General features: G+C 45.3%; 2 protein-coding genes across 3 annotated transcripts; one reads left to right on the top strand and one right to left on the bottom strand.

Moving 5' to 3' along the window:
- Positions 1-7,087: 7,087 nt before the first annotated feature.
- Positions 7,088-13,345, bottom strand: LOC135385396 (cholinesterase-like). 2 transcript variants are annotated; one of them, XM_064614687.1, is made up of 3 exons: positions 13,303-13,345; positions 7,832-9,308; positions 7,088-7,287 (listed from the first exon to the last, which is right to left on the bottom strand). In XM_064614687.1, the coding sequence occupies exons 2-3, from the start codon at positions 9,301-9,303 to the stop codon at positions 7,143-7,145; spliced, it is 1,617 nt and encodes a 538-aa protein (XP_064470757.1). In that variant the 5' UTR covers positions 9,304-9,308; positions 13,303-13,345; the 3' UTR covers positions 7,088-7,142. The 2 variants fall into 2 exon arrangements, with proteins under 2 accessions (XP_064470757.1, XP_064470756.1); XM_064614686.1 differs by lacking the exon at positions 13,303-13,345 and adding an exon at positions 10,539-10,649.
- A 1,908-nt stretch (positions 13,346-15,253) lies between these two features.
- On the top strand, positions 15,254-17,758 carry LOC135384634 (uncharacterized protein K02A2.6-like). Its single transcript, XM_064613829.1, has one exon. It carries the CDS (start codon positions 15,254-15,256, stop codon positions 17,756-17,758), a length of 2,505 nt encoding a protein of 834 aa, XP_064469899.1.
- The last annotated feature ends 57 nt before the right edge of the window (positions 17,759-17,815 follow it).

The raw sequence follows: 17,815 nt of genomic DNA, 5'->3' as shown, positions 1-17,815 counted from the left end.
AACGAGTTCTATTGTTGAATCGCTTTTCCAGCAGCAGGTGTTTTCCTAAAAAAAAACGCCCATTCTAAATGTTTTCATACTTTGTGCTTACAGTGTTGAAATATAGTGCTTTCATTCTACTAAATAAAATCTTTGCTTATTCTACTCCTCTGCCCCCCCCCCCCCCAACGTTTTTTAACGATAAGTAAATCATTGGTGTTAACAGCAATATGGAAAGGGTGAGAACACCGGACAAACAGGGGCTGCAACAGGTGTTTACCATTTAATGAAGTCTATCAGATACAGTTTTTTTAGGGAAATGTGTTTGCACACATTCACAGGGCACTCCTTGACCTTGTTAAAAATTAGACCGATTCACGAAAGTGCTACACCATGTGTTTTCACTGCAACTTTGCAGCAAAATTCCGCGACCCTCGTTGCTCTGTTTGAACGCAACTTGTGACAAAAGAAATCGTTTTTCCTCTCCTTTATTTTGAAATGAAACACATTCTGTTATGTGTAACCGTTCCTTCTCACCAGCGTAGAAAAAGCACGTCGGGTACGAAAAACTGGAATATTTTATGGGCGTTTTCTCAAAAAGGTCCCTTCATAAATTTGTTCATATTTGGTGCAAACAGAGTTGAAACATGGTGCTTTTATTCTATGATATAAATTTTTGCTTATTTTACTCCTTCGAGCACCACCATTTCTTAACAACATGTATATCTTTTATGTTAACAGCACTATGGTAAGCGTGAGAACACCGGACAAACAGTTTTGTAACGAATGTACCTAGATACATGTCTGTTGCTCAAACGTCGTCATACCAGCACTGGACAGCTGTTTCGGCCTTCTTGGGCCTCTTCAGCAGTGAGCAGGCTGGCAACGTTTGGGCGGGTGGCCTCAGAAGGTCACGTAGTAGGTGATATCCTCCCGTCAGGGTGAGAGACCTACTATTGACAGAAGCCAATGATATATACAGGAAAAAAAAAGTAGCCAGAGCTTTTTAGCTACACGTTGTGTATGTGCAACACCAAAAACTTTTGAACATGGGGTAGCGTTCCACTCCTAGAGTGGAAAACCTCCCCACTTCATCATCACAATATATATGTTGTTGTTGTTGTTTTGAACATGAGAGCACTGATGTTCTGAGGCTGGAACGACATAGAAGGGACAAATACATACACAGCCTCAATTTGCCTAAGAAATTAACGATGAAAGATTGAGCTAAGCTAACACGCCTTTTCAGCGACTTCCAGGGTGCGCCATCTGAAGGGACAAACCAGCCACTCTCTCTCACTCGTCCTCCTTTCACTCTTACATTTTTGCTCACTCACACACATTCATACCACGGGATCGACGCAGGCGGCAACTGTTGAACATGAGAGAACTGATGTTCTGAGGCTGAAACGACATAGAAGGGACAAATACATACAAGTCTCAATTTGCCTAAGATTTTAACGATGAAAGATGAAAGTCACTGAAAGGGTTAGCCAGCTGTAGGAGTCGAACAAATGTAGAGTGAATGAGCAAAAATGTAAGAGTGAAATGGGGATGAGTGAGAGAGAGTAGTTGGTTTGTCCCTTCAAATGACGCACCCTGGAAGTCGCCGAGAAGGCGTGTTAGCTTAGCTCAATTGGTAGAGCACTGGACCGGCAATCCAGAAGATGTGGGTTCGACTCCTACACATGGCTAATCTTTTCAGTGACTTTCATCTTTCATCGTTAATTTCTTAGGCAAACTGAGGCTTTGTATGTTTTTGTCCCTTCTATGTCGTTCCAGCCTCAGAACATCAGTTCTCTCATGTTCAACAGTTGCCGCCTGCGTCGATCCCGTGGTATGAATGTGTGTGAGTGAGCAAAAATGTAAGAGTGAAAGGAGGATGAGAGAGAGTGGCTGGTTTGTCCCTTCAGATGACGCACCCTGGAAGTCGCTGAGAAGGCGTGTTAGCTTAGCTCAATTGGTAGAGCCCTGGACCGGCAATCTAGAAGATGTGGGTTCGACTCCTACAGCTGGTTAACCTTTTCAGTGACTTTCATCTTTCACCAAAAACTTTATTTTTACATAGATATAATATGCGTCACGAAATTGTTGCATAATGTTTTTTTTCCTTCTTATTCTGTTATCGCCGTGAAGGCTGCACAATGTTGAAACGTAAAAATTTCTTGTGCAGGTGCCAGCGGACCTTACATTCTCAAGCCATGACCCTTCATCGGGTGCTCTTCAGAGCGATGTTCATGGACACCATTCGCAGAATTCGCTGTCACCCTTTCGTCGGCACGCTCCACCGCTATACCGAACTGCCTTGCGGAAAGCGACCTTACAGGACATGAATACAATGAGAAATTGGGTTTATGCCAATTAACAGCAAAATTGAATAAGAATTTTAAGATGCCATCGTCTAAGAAGTAAAAACACCATGTAAAGAACCCCTGGAAACAAGAATTGCAGTAGCAGAATGTATATCTAATGCACCCAGGTCAAATGAATTTTAATGCATTGCGCCTATGGGAATTTCGTCGATTTTTGCACAATGCCCATTTTTAGACTCCAATTTTTCGACAAAGAAAGTAAAATTTTTGAAATGTCATCGCCTATTTTGAATCAGTACATCCTACAGGCCACATATCAACCACCGCACGGTGTGTGAGTGTTAACCCTGATGCACCCTGGGCCTTTAAAGATGCGACCCAGACAAGACTCCGTTCTTAGGCGTTCCACGCACTAAGTTCTAGTATTAGCGTAATACGCATGCGTCTAAACTCGAAAAGGAGCTCGAAAGGCCAAGGGCTTTCCTTCCGGATATCCAAAGGGCACTCCCGGGGTGCAACCGGGGAACGTGACCCGGGTCCGATACTCTGGGATACTAATTAATAATGTACAGAGTAAATAATTAGATTATGACATCTCTGATATCACTTTTATATCAAGTGTTATTATCAATCAAAGTTGATCAAAATGTGTTTTTGGCGTCTGGAACGGTCGTCTGGACGAGGATTTGAGCAAACGCGCCGACCGTGGGTGCAACAGGGGAACGAGACCCGGGTCTGATACTCTGGGATATTAATTAATAATATACAGACTAAATAATTAGATGATGACATCTCTGATATCAATTTTATATCAAGTGTTATTATCAATCAAAGTTGATCAAAAAGTCATTTTGGCGACTGGGACGGCCGTCTGGACGAAGATTTGAGCAAACGCGCCGACCGTGGGTGCAACAGGGGAACGAGACCCGGGTCTGATACTCTGGGATATTAATTAATAATATACAGACTAAATAATTAGATGATGACATCTCTGATATCAATTTTATATCAAGTGTTATTATCAATCAAAGTTGATCAAAAAGTCATTTTGGCGTCTGGGACGGCCGTCTGGACGAAGATTTGAGCAAACGCGCCGACCGTGGGTGCAACAGGGGAACGAGACCCGGGTCCGATACTCTGGGATATTAATTAATAATATACAGACTAATACCCCTGTCACACGGGAATTTCGATCCTTCTCGAATCCGATCTGCATCGAACTTCCCGAGCACGCTCGAGTTTTTTTTCACGCTGCTACACGGCCACTTTCAATGCGCATTGAATGGTTGACTTGTGCAAATGAATAAACGGGACTCATTAATTTCGCGTTTCCTATATAACAGCGATATTAGTGGTAATTTATGTAATATGTTATGTTATGTGGTATCGATGTAAGCATCATTTGTAGCTTCGCGCGCATGTCCGTCTTAAGTTATGACAGTTCACCGGGGTCGAGGATGCAAATGGCGGCCGTCGAGCAGTCTTGAAATTCTCAATCCTGTTATGGGAACTGTCTTGAGTCAAGCAGGATCAAAGTTCGATCCTGCTTGGAAGCGGCCGTGTAGCACCATCCGATCTGCATTGGGTTCAAGCAGGTTCGGTCGAGCAGGATCGAAAATGCCCGTGTGACAGGGGTATAAGTAATTATATTAGCTAAGACCGGACATTTGGTCACCCGTTCGATTTTACCAAGAGCCCATCTTGACAGTTTCATAATTTATTTTCATCCTTTCGACTGTGTCATCGTATAACGAATAATAAATTGTTATATTGCTCAAATCATTTTTTTTAATTTTTAGATGCAAATGCATCGTCCAACAGCTGCTAAAAAAACAGCTTCAGTCTTCGTTATTTGAAGGTATTGAGCCAAAATTGCTTAGCCGGCATTTTGTGTGGCTCTGATTTTCCAAGGAAAAAGGAAATAAGGGGGCAAAATCCTTCTAGTGCTCGCTATCTGTACAGAAGAACACCACCTCACATCAGCACCGCTCCCTGAGGTATGAAGTACAAAATTCCTTTCCAAGGTTCACCGACCAGGAATATACGGATAATCTTCCTAGCGTCTCATCATATATACTATGTAGCTGTTGAAGCATAAAAAAAGAAAGAAGAGCTCACGCCACCAAGTTTTCACGAAACGACCACGCTTATTTTTATACCGCGCTATTTTTATATACTTTCACACTTGTCAGTCACGCGAAATTTTCACTAGTTAAATCAGTTTGCTTCGCAACTATTAAAGCTATCTTTTGAGGTAAATGAACGACTAATAAATGCCCTGCGCTCCTGCTCAGCTTTTATTGATAGATCCCATTACCAGTTGAGTCCTATCGCGTGATTCTATACTTGTGCACATGTTTGAATTATTTTACTATTAAGGAGCTTCAGATATGCTCGTGGTTGAAAACATGATGATCCCCCAAGCCACAACAAAGTGTGTTCTCCTGCAATAAACATTTCATACTGTGCTACCAATCAAACATGACACATAACGATTTCGAACAACTGAGGGAAAAGAGGTACCGACGCCTCGGCTGGCCGTGTCCTTTGGTCTCTCTTGGCCATTTCTCCTTGTTTACGACACTTGCGAAAACAACAGGAACGTAAGAAGCTTGGTGAGCATTTTTACGCCTTGAGCGTTTGGACGGTGAGACTACCACATTGATAATTGTACCACCTTTGTCGCGTGATTGAACGTGATCTGACAGGTATTTGAGATGTCATAAATTAGTATAGTTGTCCGTATCTTTTAAACTGACGTGGGAATCTTTGAAAACCGTCGTTGATTTCTCTGTTCTACTGTGGAAGAATGATTGAGGTTCTAGTACAAAGGCATCGCTTCTTCTATTTTACAGAATATAATAGAGAAAGTCGCAACGCCAGTGGTGCCATATGACGATGCATTTTTAGAGCTGATTAGAGGTGATTACCTGTGTGTGTGATCACACAGCAAGTTCTACCTGATGGTACCTTGAAACATTATGGTACATATACTTTACACTTTCTTTAAAATATAGCGGGATTGCTCCTCCGCTACTAAAACAAACCACGCTTTTTCGCAGCCACGTGCGAAGTGACAACGGTAGCTGTATCTATCGTGCACGCCCAATAAAGGCTAGATGTGGCTCATGCTTCTGTTCGGCATGCACCACAGTAGACAACTCTCGGGTCTTCTAGGCTTCGCTCCATCGCAGCCGCTTTGCATTCCCTCACTGTTGCGCCATATTGTCGTCACGCAGCCAATGGTCCTCTGGTTGCTTGTCCGCTCGATGTGTTATACCGTTCGTGTTCTGCAGAACCCTGCACTCCCTATCTGCAGACGCCGTTCGCACCACTGGTGGCAGCACCATAACGTGTGCTGCCATAAACCATAAACTGATTACGCTTGCATCCCGGACCGCATAGCCAGCCCAAGGAAGCTCCTAAAGTCGCAATGGTTGATGAAAAATGGAAGGCCTCCGTACCACGTGATCTCCAGAAGCGCTCCTCTCATCCCAGCAGAAGTGAAGTAATGCGCAGAACCTAACCTCCTCCTCATTCTTTCCTTTCGTCTGCTCTCGCATCGCTAACTTCACGCGTTTTGCGTAATTCCCAGTAACATTGTAATGTGTTGCTCAAAGTTGAGGAACGAAAACCAGTGACGGTTTATAACTCAAATATATTTTCCTTTATAAATAGTATTTAAAAAATGTCTTGCATGCCTCACATGTCTTGCCACAGGCTTTACCAGAGCATTACGCGTCTGAACAATAATGAGTAGGTTAAGCTAATGAGTCCACATATCCAAAAGGTAGAGGTGAAATCTCCAGCGATGGCCACGGGAACACTGCGCTGCTTCGTTGCAACCAACGCACGAACACACGCCGAGCTGTTCTTTTCAACCCAACTCTGGCACAAGAGGCAACCCAGTGTGAAGTGGTCGCCGCACAACAGTCTATTATCGAGCTCAGTCTGCAAAGTCATTTAGCTGAGGGCGTTGTGCACAGGCAACGTGGTACAGGTAATGCCGTTATAGGCCTCACAGACGTGGGCAACGTCACGACTGACGCCCTGGGGGATGTGCGTCCTGGGACGACTTCTAAGGGAACTGTGCCGACATATATCTGAGAGCGTCCGCGGAAAACCCAGAGACAGCACATCCGTTCGATTCGAACCCGGGTACTTCCCAGACTCGACGTGACATGGCCAGCACAGTAACCACTCAGCCGCGGCAGCTGGTGCGAACGCGCACGACTGGGCGTCTGCTAGCCTGCCACCTGCAACTCTTCCAGCGCCAACACCCTTCCTCGTTCAAATGAAATTATGCTAGCCCAATCGGCACGAAGAGTCCGGCACAGCCTATAACAGCATTCCTCGGATGCGCGCCAGTAGCGACAATGTTTTCGCCGCGGCACTCAGCATCTTAGGGATGGCATGGTTAGCATTTTTTCTTTTTTTTTTCGTGTGCTCTCCGATTCGCTGCTGCTCCAACCAATCGCACGCCCAATAAGACGTTAGGAACCACGCCGTCCTTAAGTCCTTAAAAGTTCCTTCGTACAGCCATTGCTGTAAAAAGCAACACACACGACACCGGCGATTGTATGTAGTCACGCTGTGCAGAACACTGTTGAAGATTAAAAACCAAAGTTTGTTGAAAATGCCAGGCCAAAATTTACAGGTGTACAGCGCTGATAGGACGACAGCGCTGGTCCCAGAATCTTTCATAAGAAGTTAGAAGACAACGGCCACTGACCCGAAGACCAATAACAGACGTATATTTCGGCAGGTAAGTTTATAAGCGTAAGGGCTGCACAGACTCAAAATGTGTTGCTTTTTTATTTTCTTTCTTTTTTTTTGCATTCTGTCTTTTTTCTAACACGTGCTTTCTTGCCAGTGATCGCAGATCTTTAAGTCCATGCCTCTTAACGTCGTGAAATTTCCTGCCTTGATGGAAATGGAAACCGGATCTTCCACGGTGTATTTCGGCCACTTTTCTCCAGTCGGTAGCACAGGTGCACTAATACAGAAACAGCATGAATTACCCATAACGAATGGTTGTTGATAAGCCATGTACAACTCCGCATGGGGTCATCATTCCTGATTTGCCTTCGAATGGCACCAGTAAGACATATACGTTAACGATCGTATACATTAGAGTGCGACGCATCTTTATGCCTGCATAGACACATGTTCAGTTTAATTGTCACATGCTAAATAATGGTTCGCTACGGGAGGACAAGAGCGCTCTGTACCATATACCACATTCTGCACAGTGGCGTAACCTCACATTCAGCGCCCGTCACCGAGATATAAATGCCTCCCCCGTTCCACGACCTACCCCTTCTAGACACAATGACATGACCTCTGTCCTTCATTGACTGCTCTGGCTACATCGTATGAGCCTGCTCAAGGTGTGATCTCGGTCTCGGCTGAACAGACGCGAGGTGCCTAGCGATTGCTCCCACTATACGCTGGGTCCTAGAAGATGTCGCTAACTTCACTGACGCCACTGATGCTGCAGCAGCCCATACTAACCCTACACATCTCAACATGACACTCACCCTTCTTTAGCAAATGCAGTTGCCATCTTCATAACATCCTTGCAGAATGCACGGTCGTCGTCAGTGTAATGGTCTGGATAAACCATAGGGAGCCCAAAGAAGTAGAATATGTCAGTTGTATGAGGAACTCCAGCCCATTTTGGGAACGGGGACATTTCAGAGCAATGGCCGAACATATAGGAGAACATAGTTGAGTCTCCGCCCGAGAGCCTATCGGAAAGCAGTTTGTGAGGACACTTAAACAGTTCATCGGTGACGAAGTCTGAGCTGGCCTTCCTATATCCCGTCTTCCACTCAGAGGGATCCACTTTATTTTCATGAAACTTCCACCTAGCGTCGTTAATCTCATTCAGCCACGACTGCATCAAAGAGCGCGCTGAAGCTTCCAGTTCTTCCTCACTAATGTGTTGGAGATTGTCTTCGACAATGCGTTTGTCAGGTTGCGAGACAAACATAAAGGTTCCTTCGTCTTCCGTTAATCCACTCATGATATCAACTTTCTTGAATAGGCCTCTGCTCATTGCTAGGCATGGAGCTACTGGGAGGAACGCTTCGTTAAAAATCGGCATAAACTTTTTTATAAATCTCTGCTCGAACATTTCGTAGCCTGCCTGGAGCTCTTCAGCTGATTTTGATCGTAGGCATTTTAGAACGTCATCTGGCTGCGTCGAAAGGTCTTTACTAAAAGTGGCACAGCTTACGTGTCTTGCAAAGTTGTTTCCACGTCTAAGCATTTCATCGACTCCTGGCGCTACGCCCGGGGTGTACAAGCTGCCACTCATCATGATTCCTCTATGGAATAGTCCAGTCGTGAGAGGGGATATCATGTGCGCATGGATACTCATTGACCCTGCACTTTCGCCAAAGAGAGTTAACTTATCACGGTTACCTCCGAAAGCTTCAATATTAGCCTGCACCCACTGCAAGGCGAGGGCTTGATCGTAAAGTCCCACATTACCTGGAGCCTCTGCAGTGCGCGCAGTTAAGAACCCGAAAGGTCCGAGACGGTAATTAAGAGTGACTACAACAACGTCTTCGCTCGAAACTAATGCGGAGCCGTTATACCAATCCTGATAAGACGAACCGAAGTTAAATGCCCCGCCGTGAATCCACACCATGACAGATTTCAAAGGACCCTGTTTTGCGGGTGCCCATACGTTGAGAAAGAGGCAATCCTCAGAGGTATCTGCAATAGAACCGAGCAAAGGCATTGATTGTTGGATACAACTTGATTTGGGATTGGTGGCATCCAGTGTCCCAGTCCAGGGTTGAGCAGGTCGAGGTTTTTGAAAACGTAGGCTTCCTACTGGAGGTTCGGCGTATGGAATGCCTAGGTACACTTCCACGGTTTTCCCAAGAAATACGAACTTCCTTCCTTTCACAGCCCCTTGCTCCAGTGTAACTCTGGCATCGTCGTCGGCGAGAGCGCACGCAACAACTGCAGCGATAAGCAGGACTTGTGGAAGAGCCATCTCTCCTACAGGATGAAGGAGGGGGTGGAAGGGGGTTGACATTCAATTAGAAAAGGAAGGCTGCATGAATCAGACACCATTCGCTTTTCGTTTTCGTTTAACCACTACAACTTTGCTTCGCGTTTACTTGAATAGATGCACCGATTACCTATCCCTTTCCCCCTGAGTGCACAGTCTGTGCCTTAGAGAACTATGTTATGCGAACGGGCTAGGCCGTGCAGCGCAGCTTGATGCCTTGATGCAGTTCCCCTGTATTGCATACATGGATATAAGAAGGAGGATTGGATCGACTGAAGCCGGAGTTCATAGCAAAGTGGGACATTCTTGGAAGTGTAATTACCTAACAGTGAAATGAGGTATGTGGTCACTCTAATTTGTTTTGTTCGAATAAGCTACTATCATTCCGTTTATTGTTAACCTTTTCTCACGGTTCAGTTATTCATCTCTTTTATCCGGCTTTTAAAGTTACATGTACAGGTTACTCCCGCACGCGGAAATCCCAGCACATGACGAAAGGATTTTCCGCCAAAGTGCAACCCGATCACTTTAAAATCCGCTCTGTGAACCAGCGCGAAGGACATGTTCTGAATATATTAATAAACAGTTCAAAACCGTATGTATCTTCAAGAATCTTGCTACATAAATCACCAATAAGGAGCGATATCAAAAAGGTGACTGAGAAAGTTGTACTGTAGGCGTTATATTGACTTAAAACTCAAACAAATGATGGGCCAGAGAAGGAGAAAATACGCACAAGCATGAAAACATACACTTAGCTACAGTTATGTCCGCTTCGTATATGTGGTTTGAAGATCGGTGCTTTTGTAACCTACTCTGATATGAAATCAATGTCGATTACTCGGAAATGCAAATCAATGATCATGAATGGTGCGCGATCAAACATCAAATATCTACGAATATTTCTGCAACTACTACCAGGCTTTTAGTCTCAGATAGCGTTTCCGCTTGTATGTGTTTACGGCGCGTCTAACAATAGTTCCACGGTGTTAATGCTGTGCGGATTTACCAGCGAATTTAGTATGAAATTCTCGGATCACACTACCTTGTGCTATGGCCCGTATCGACGGTTTTCTTAGACTCTTTCCATCCCTGTATATATATGTAGAGAGTATAAAATGATAAAGTAGCGTAACACACATCCTGCCGGTGCTCTGGACTGCATCACAACAAAACCGTGGAATTCGGCCACAAACAATGAATCATAGTGTGCTTACCTGGTGCTTCAAACTATTCTGGCCTCTCACAAACTTCAAAGTATACAGGCGAGTAACACAACTTTTTCTAGAGGTATATCGCCTTCCAAGTGATAAAATGACACTGTAGACGCAGTACATACTAAAGATATAGCTTGTTGGGAAGGACATCGCTTTTGGATTGTATCCAAGGCAATGAAGTGATAGAGCTCAAAGGTGTTCTTGATGAGAGCGGCTTATTTGAAGTAAGAGCTGCCTGCAGTCTCCTTTTTTATTCCGACCACACTTGCTTGCTCTGCTGTATGCTCAACATGTTCCGTGGCAGTTCTACCCGAAATTCGGCACCACATGTTAAGGACTACTGGAAGTCGTCACTATAATGATTTTGTAAAATCATCCCCTTAAAAATAAATTTCGCTCACTGTGTTTTGTGGTATACATAGTTGGTCAATCCGAGGACTGTGCTATGTTTTTCTTTTCTTTCTTTTTTTCCTTTTCCATTTCTTTTCTTTTCTTCCCCTTTTCCCTTTTTTTTTGTGGAATAGCAACCCGACCTCCGTCTGGCTGACCTTTCCCTTCTTTTTTCTTAAGAAACATGGTCCCACCTGTACTAAACCTCATGCCAAATACGATGAAAGATAAACGACATTGTCATTCGTTCATCGTGTGGAATACGACTTGGAAAAGCTGGGAGCACTTGAATACAATCATTGCCTATTTTTTCACTATATACGTGATTTTTGCTCGCTTACGACCTTCTCGCACGACGGCAGCAGCCGTTATGCTGTGAGCGACATGCTATCATTACATTTCGAATGTGAACTATGGCAGCCGTTTCATGGAGACGCTTTCCGCTAGATTTCCGAGTTACATGCGCGCTCTGGTGCAACATACAGCTTGGGACAAACGTTTTCGGAGCACCGGGGTGTCGCGTTTCTCCATTGGAGCGACGCCCTGGGAGCAAACTGGGGCGGACACACATTCTGAGAGATGGATTGAATAGCCGGTCACCCGTCTTTTATTCGATCTCATCCTTAAAGCCAGCAGGAGGCGCTCCGATGAAGAAATACGTCAGTGCTGTGTTACGTCAACTTTCTTGCCAAGCTGTACAAGCAACGTAGTGACATAGTCACACCTCGGGATGTGACTAAGGAAAGCATTCGTATGGAAGAAAATATGTGGAAGGCACGTGCGTCACCTTCAAACCATTTTTGTAAATATAAGTTCTGTCTCCCAAAAATGCTATTTTTATACCTTCCATGTGGCATTTTTCTTTGACGCTTTTGAGCGTGTAAAACGGGTGTATTTGCAACTGAGCACCATTTTGTTCAGTAGGTTCAAAAGAAAGAGGTACTAAGAGTGTTAGGACAGTGTAGTAACGGAGTAAACACTTTTGAAGTGGCGCTTTGTGCTGAATATGGCATTTGAAATAGTGCTTTATGTAGAATACCTCACATTGCAGTCTATTTCAGAAACTCCATTCTGTGTGTTGTGAACCATACGCCAAAAAAGCTGTGTAACATAGGCAGGACATTTACACTTAAACTTTGTAGAGCAATCAAATGAATTTAATGTGTACGACAAATATGTGTAGTCCAAGGCAAACCCATGGTCTATAGTAAGTGCAACGCATCACAACTGCATCCTCGGCTACCAACTCCTGATCGCAGTAACAGATATAAAAGCTATCAAAGCTATACTTGAGGCAGGACACCCCGAGAATCGAAAAACTAAACGTCGTTGGTTAGATTTCCGCATTATAGGACTCTGAAGAAACGCTCCATCACGCTAGGGTCCGAAACTGCATGCAGCGACGCGCTGCTGCATAAGATGGGCTCTATGCATGACGTGAATTACAGGGACTGTCATGAACGTGAGACAATATGGATAGTGGCGCATATAATTTGTTTTTTGATTCCATATATGTTAATGCCGCAAAGCAACTGCGGCTATCAGCGGCGTACAGACGATGGAGAGAGGACAGCAGGAACGAGTGGGGCTCAGGAGGTTAGTATGTGTCCTGGGCCGACTTTAGGGGGAACGTTGCCAACATTCGTCTGGAAAGTCTTCGGAGAACCATGGGGAAACCTCAAACAGCACAGCCGATGACAGGGTTCGAACCCGTTTCTCTTCCCAGTCTCGGCGTGGAAAGCAATCGTTCTAACCACTCTGCCATGGGAGCTGGTGGTGGCGCATATGATGCGCCCTACAAACACCTTGCAGACTGCAGGAACAGTACACACAACGGTATCGTGCTCTCGACTGGTAGAACTAGCAAGAGACGGCTATATTCATTGTTCAATACGCAGCACTGGAGACACAACGGAACTGGAGGACGGAAACAAAGTATTCAAAGAAACTTGGGCATACACCCTGGACTTGGGTTGGGGGTAACTGTGCTTCGTTCTTTCTTTTTGCTGCCATTAAATCCCCAATTGACAAACAGATAGTTCGGTAAGTAACAGCATTACCTCCAAGGCGTCGAACCCCGGTCTCGATTATTCCGCATATTTCCGCGAAGACATGTTTCCGCGAAGAGTACCGCATCTGCGCATTGAGGCATTGTACGGATCCCAACGACGTATGCAGCATAAGTTGCAGGAAATATCCATATGGAAACGTAGAGAACCTGCCGTTGAACGCGAAAATGTAACATACGATTTCAATCATTGTTAGAGCGCCATATATATCTCTGCCTCCGCTCCTTCCACGATCAACTACAGTCATGAATTTGTGAAAATACTTAAAAGCCATAGTTCACAAAGATAATGAAAAAGCAACTCACCTCCTAAGCAACGCGCAGCTGGAATAGGAACAACATCGGTCGCGTTTTCCTCCAAGGAAAATGAATTGGTCCTTGAATGTCCACACGAGAAATCCCAAGGACGCGTTTGCTATACAGCACTGAGCAATCATTTTCGACCTTATGACGTTTCTTTCATATTATTTTCTCCGAGTTACCCTTATGATACCGCACATTGCGGGGGAGGGGGAGGACTTTAAAGAGGGATGGGCAGAAAGAAGTAGCACCTATCACTGTAAACTGAAAAACTCCCTTTTGGATGTAATTCCATGGTACCCTATAGGAACTCCCTTCATCGCGTTTCTTCTTTTTTTGTTAGGTCTGGTATCATGCTCATTTAAGTAGACTATTGCGAACACCTCTGAACCAGAACAAAATCATAGTGTATGCTGTAGAAAGCTTAGTAACATGCCATTTGTGAAAGTGTCCTTTCGAAGGAAACGATGTTCCGTTTGAACATCACTAATTATCTTATAGGACGTCCATTTTACTTCAGCTTTTGAGTCAAGGGAGTTCTGTACGCGTGCATATGCAGTGATTAGCGGCATGTAGGAAAATGTATAGTGTGCTTTGTTTTTGTTTTTTTTTTAGATTTTTTTTTCACAACGCTATGAGAGCAGCATAGATGCTGTTTTTGCATTTGAGTTGTACTGGCAGGCGGACATCCTCTCGGAGATAGCATACAACTACAAGACGACTAAGTCAATAAACTTCATTATTAACTATTTAGTTAGGGAATTTCGGGCAAAAGTGGGATAGCAGAATGGGAGACAATCCTCGTTGAAAGTCATTATGTCTTTTAAAAATCGTGAAACGAGCGCGTGCCGTGAAAGAACGATCGCCCAATTTCGCTATCCACATGAGCCAGAACCAAAACCGCGCGGCTTTATAGCATCAGATAAAAGTCCGCAAGCTTGGCAGAAAGTTGGTGGCACGTGGGAATTCCTATATATAGTGGCCTGCTTGTCTGAAGAACAGTGTCTGTCAGCTCCGTCAATGTGAAGGAAAATGCATCCGCCTTTCTTGAAGTGAACACCTTGTCGGCGTGCTGCAGGAGTTGAGCAACCTGCTTCGGCGATGTAACAAATGGATGTTTCTCTCCTTGCTTACGGTACGATTTCAGCTGCAAGAGGCAGTCATGATCTTGGACTGGGCGGTCCTGTAGAAAATGTGTACAGGCTTGGCAAAGGTTGTACCTTCGCGTGGCACGACTCACATACCCAGAATGATATGTGAGTGGCTGGCACTGAAGCTCAGTCAATTCCCCGGATTATATGCTTAAGTCCAAGGTCTCCGCCCTATCGAAAATGTGCCTAAGAGACCTCTCAAAATTTCCTGAGAGGTCTGAGAGCACCTTTCAGAAAATCTTGAAAGGTCTGGTAGGACCCTTTAGCACTTCTGAAGGGTCTGAGAGGACCTTTCAAGAAATCTTGAAAGGTCTGGTAGGACCTTTCAGGCAGCACAGAGTTGTCTGAGAGGACCTGTTAGAGAAAATCTGGAGAACGTTGTAGAATCATTCATGTAGCCCTGAGAGGTTTGGGGGGACCTCTCAGACAGCTTTGCGACAGTGCGTCGTGCAACACCTCTCAGAGCAAGTTGCTACATGTTTTCCGCGACGCGGGACATGCTACCTCGTCCGCTTTGGAAAATAGTTCGCAAGATTTCACATGTGTGATATCTGTATCGATTACGCGATAACGTGTTGACGGTTCAAGGCCTTCCGCCGTCTCAGCGTTCCTGATAAAAGGGCGCAGCTTTCTTGTGTACGCGTCTTTTACGTCTGCGACACCAACCTGTCAGTATGCAGACAGCGGTGCTGCCTGTCGTTTTGTCGAGCAATAAACATTGCTGTTAAGTACGCTTGCTGGCTCTCTGCGAATAGAAAGACACTACATATTGGCGACGAAGAAGATGGAGTTTTACGCCAGCATGGATGGACGGTGTTAAAGAAGATATCGTCCAGAAGAAGGAAGTGGTGCCCTACACGGAACCAACGGCAGGGACGAACATGGCAACTATTGGGCAAGTGGAAAATTTTGACGAGACTATCTCAGATTGGATTTCCTATGAAGAGCGACTCAGTTCATTCCTGAAAGTGAACAAGATAGGAGATGATAGGAAAGTGGATGCCTTTCTGAGCATCATAGGCCCGAAAACGTATACGTTGCTAAAAACGCTGCTCGCACCTGAGAAACCGTCAGACAAACCTCTCGATGACTTGATGAAAGTGCTACGTGATCACTTGTCCCCGAAACCATCAGTGATTGCGGAGAGGGCGAAATTCCACAAATATATACAAGGGGAGGCTCAGACTATCGTCCAATTTGTTGCTGAATTAAAGCGACTTGCGCAGGACTGCAAGTTTGGAGCGAATCTCGAAGGGACTTTGCGAGATCGGTTTGTGTGTGGACTACACCGACTTGATATCCAGAAATGCTTATTTGCTGAGAACGAATCGCTCACGTTTAAAAAAGCCGTAGAAAAGGCGCTATCACTTGAAATGGCGACAAAGAGCGCCTCGGAATGTCACGCGGCGGACACGCCCCCAAGACTGAATAAGATTGATAAACCAGAGAGAAGAAAGAAACGCTTTTGTTATCGGTGCGGCGGCAGCAATCATGCGAGTGAGGCGTGCAACTTTCGAGACGCTGTCTGCCATAGATGTAAACGGAAGGGACACATCAAAAGAGCTTGCCAGTCTGGAACGAAGGTCAAGCCCGCGGGACGACAATCCTTGAGTAATTTGAAGGAGGAGAACGACTGGGTTCAGAATAATCCTGGGGCAAACGCTATCCTTCGACTGGAGTCGCACAAGAATGATCCTATGTATGCTACCGTTTCCGTCGAAGACGTTCCACACACGATGGAGATTGATACCGGTGCTGCTGTTTCTGTAATGTCTTTACAACAGTACCAGAAGTGCTTCCCACACCTGACCTTGGAACCCACATCTCTACGTCTGCGCACGTATACTGGTGAAGCACTAACGCCCCAAGGGTACATTACGGTCAACGTCAACTACGGAGGTCGTCAGCGGACCCTGCCCCTTCATATCCTGCGTCAACCAGGTGTCCCTCCCCTGGGCCGTAACTGGGTGCGTGAGCTGCGGCTAGATTGGGCCGGACTGAACACCATGTCGCTCGACGTCAACACAATTACCGGACAGTTGACCGAGAAGTACAAGCCTCTTTTCACCGAAGTACTCGGAAAGATTAAGGGTGAGCAAGCATGTCTCAAGTTAAAGGAAGGCAGTACGCCACGTTTCTTGAAAGCTCGAAGCTTACCGTTTTCTCTGAGAAATGCTGTGGAAAATGAGATAAATAAATTGGAGAAGATGGGAGTAATATCGCCAACAAGCTGCAGCGCATATGGCACGCCAGTAGTTCCGGTCGTCAAGAAGGACGGCTCCGTCCGATTATGTGGTGACTACCGAACAACGTTAAACCAAGTCCTGGAAGTCGAAAAGTATCCCCTTCCGAGGTTCGATGAGATTTTTGCGGCGCTTGCTGGTGGAAAGTACTTTTCGAAAATAGATCTTAATCGTGCATATCTTCAAGTAGAAGTCGACGAGCAATCAAGTCGGTATTTAACGCTAAATACCCACAAAGGACTGTATAAGGTAAACCGTCTTGCCTTTGGTATTACTGCGGCCCCTGCAATATTCCAGAGAATCATGGATAATATGCTGAAAGACCTGGATGGTGTCATCGTCTACCTAGACGATATTCTTGTTATGGGGAGGTCAGAACAAGAGCATTTTCGGAATCTGGAAAGGGTTCTGCAGCGCCTAATGGAACGAGGGGTCCGTATAAAAAGGGAAAAATACGAGTTTTTGAAGACCGAGTTACAGTACTTAGGACATGCCATTAACGCTGAAGGCGTGAAGCCGTCGAAAGAGAAAGTTGAAGCGGTACTGCGTGCCCCCGCGCCGACAGACAAACAGCAGCTTCGCTCGCTGCTGGGAGTAAACAATTTCTACGAGAAATTCCTGCCAGACCTATCAAGTGTCCTGCATCCCCTGCACAGGCTTTTGAAACTAAAAGTGGCATGGTCGTGGAACCAGCAGTGTCAGATGGCCTTCAATAGAGTAAAGGAATTACTCGCATCACCGCCGGTCTTGGTGCACTACGACCCGGACGCCCCGTTGCAGCTTGAATGCGACGCCTCGGCTTTTGGAGTAGGTGCGGTACTGTCGCACATACAAGAAGACGGAAGTGTGAAACCCATAGCCTACGCGTCACGAACACTAAGTACAGCGGAGGCAAATTATAGTCACTTGGAGAAAGAAGCACTTGCCTTAATATTTGGCGTTAAAAAGTTTCATAGCTTCTTGTATGGACGAGAATTTGTGCTACTGACTGACCACAAGCCACTTCAGACCATATTCGGTGAAAAGTCAAGCACACCTACTATTGCTGCTGCACGTCTGCAGAGGTGATCCCTTATTCTAGCAGCATATCGCTACGAGCTTCGCTACAGGGCCGGAAAGGCCAAC

The sequence above is a fragment of the Ornithodoros turicata genome, chromosome 2, assembly GCF_037126465.1.
Source record: "Ornithodoros turicata isolate Travis chromosome 2, ASM3712646v1, whole genome shotgun sequence".
Classification (NCBI taxonomy): domain Eukaryota; kingdom Metazoa; phylum Arthropoda; class Arachnida; order Ixodida; family Argasidae; genus Ornithodoros; species Ornithodoros turicata.
The sequence above is the reverse complement of the archived record's forward strand: the minus strand, read 5'-3'. Positions and strand labels throughout refer to the sequence as shown.

Excerpts from the sequence above, each read along its gene's own strand:
- LOC135384634 (XM_064613829.1), top strand. The coding sequence starts at position 15,254 with ATGGACGGTGTTAAAGAAGATATCGTCCAGAAGAAGGAAGTGGTGCCC.
- LOC135385396 (XM_064614687.1), bottom strand. The coding sequence starts at position 9,303 with ATGGCTCTTCCACAAGTCCTGCTTATCGCTGCAGTTGTTGCGTGCGCT. Across the intron at positions 7,288-7,831 it reads ACTGCATTTGCTAAAGAAGG|TGCACCTGTGCTACCGACTG; the intron begins GTGAGTGTCATG and ends TTTCTGTATTAG.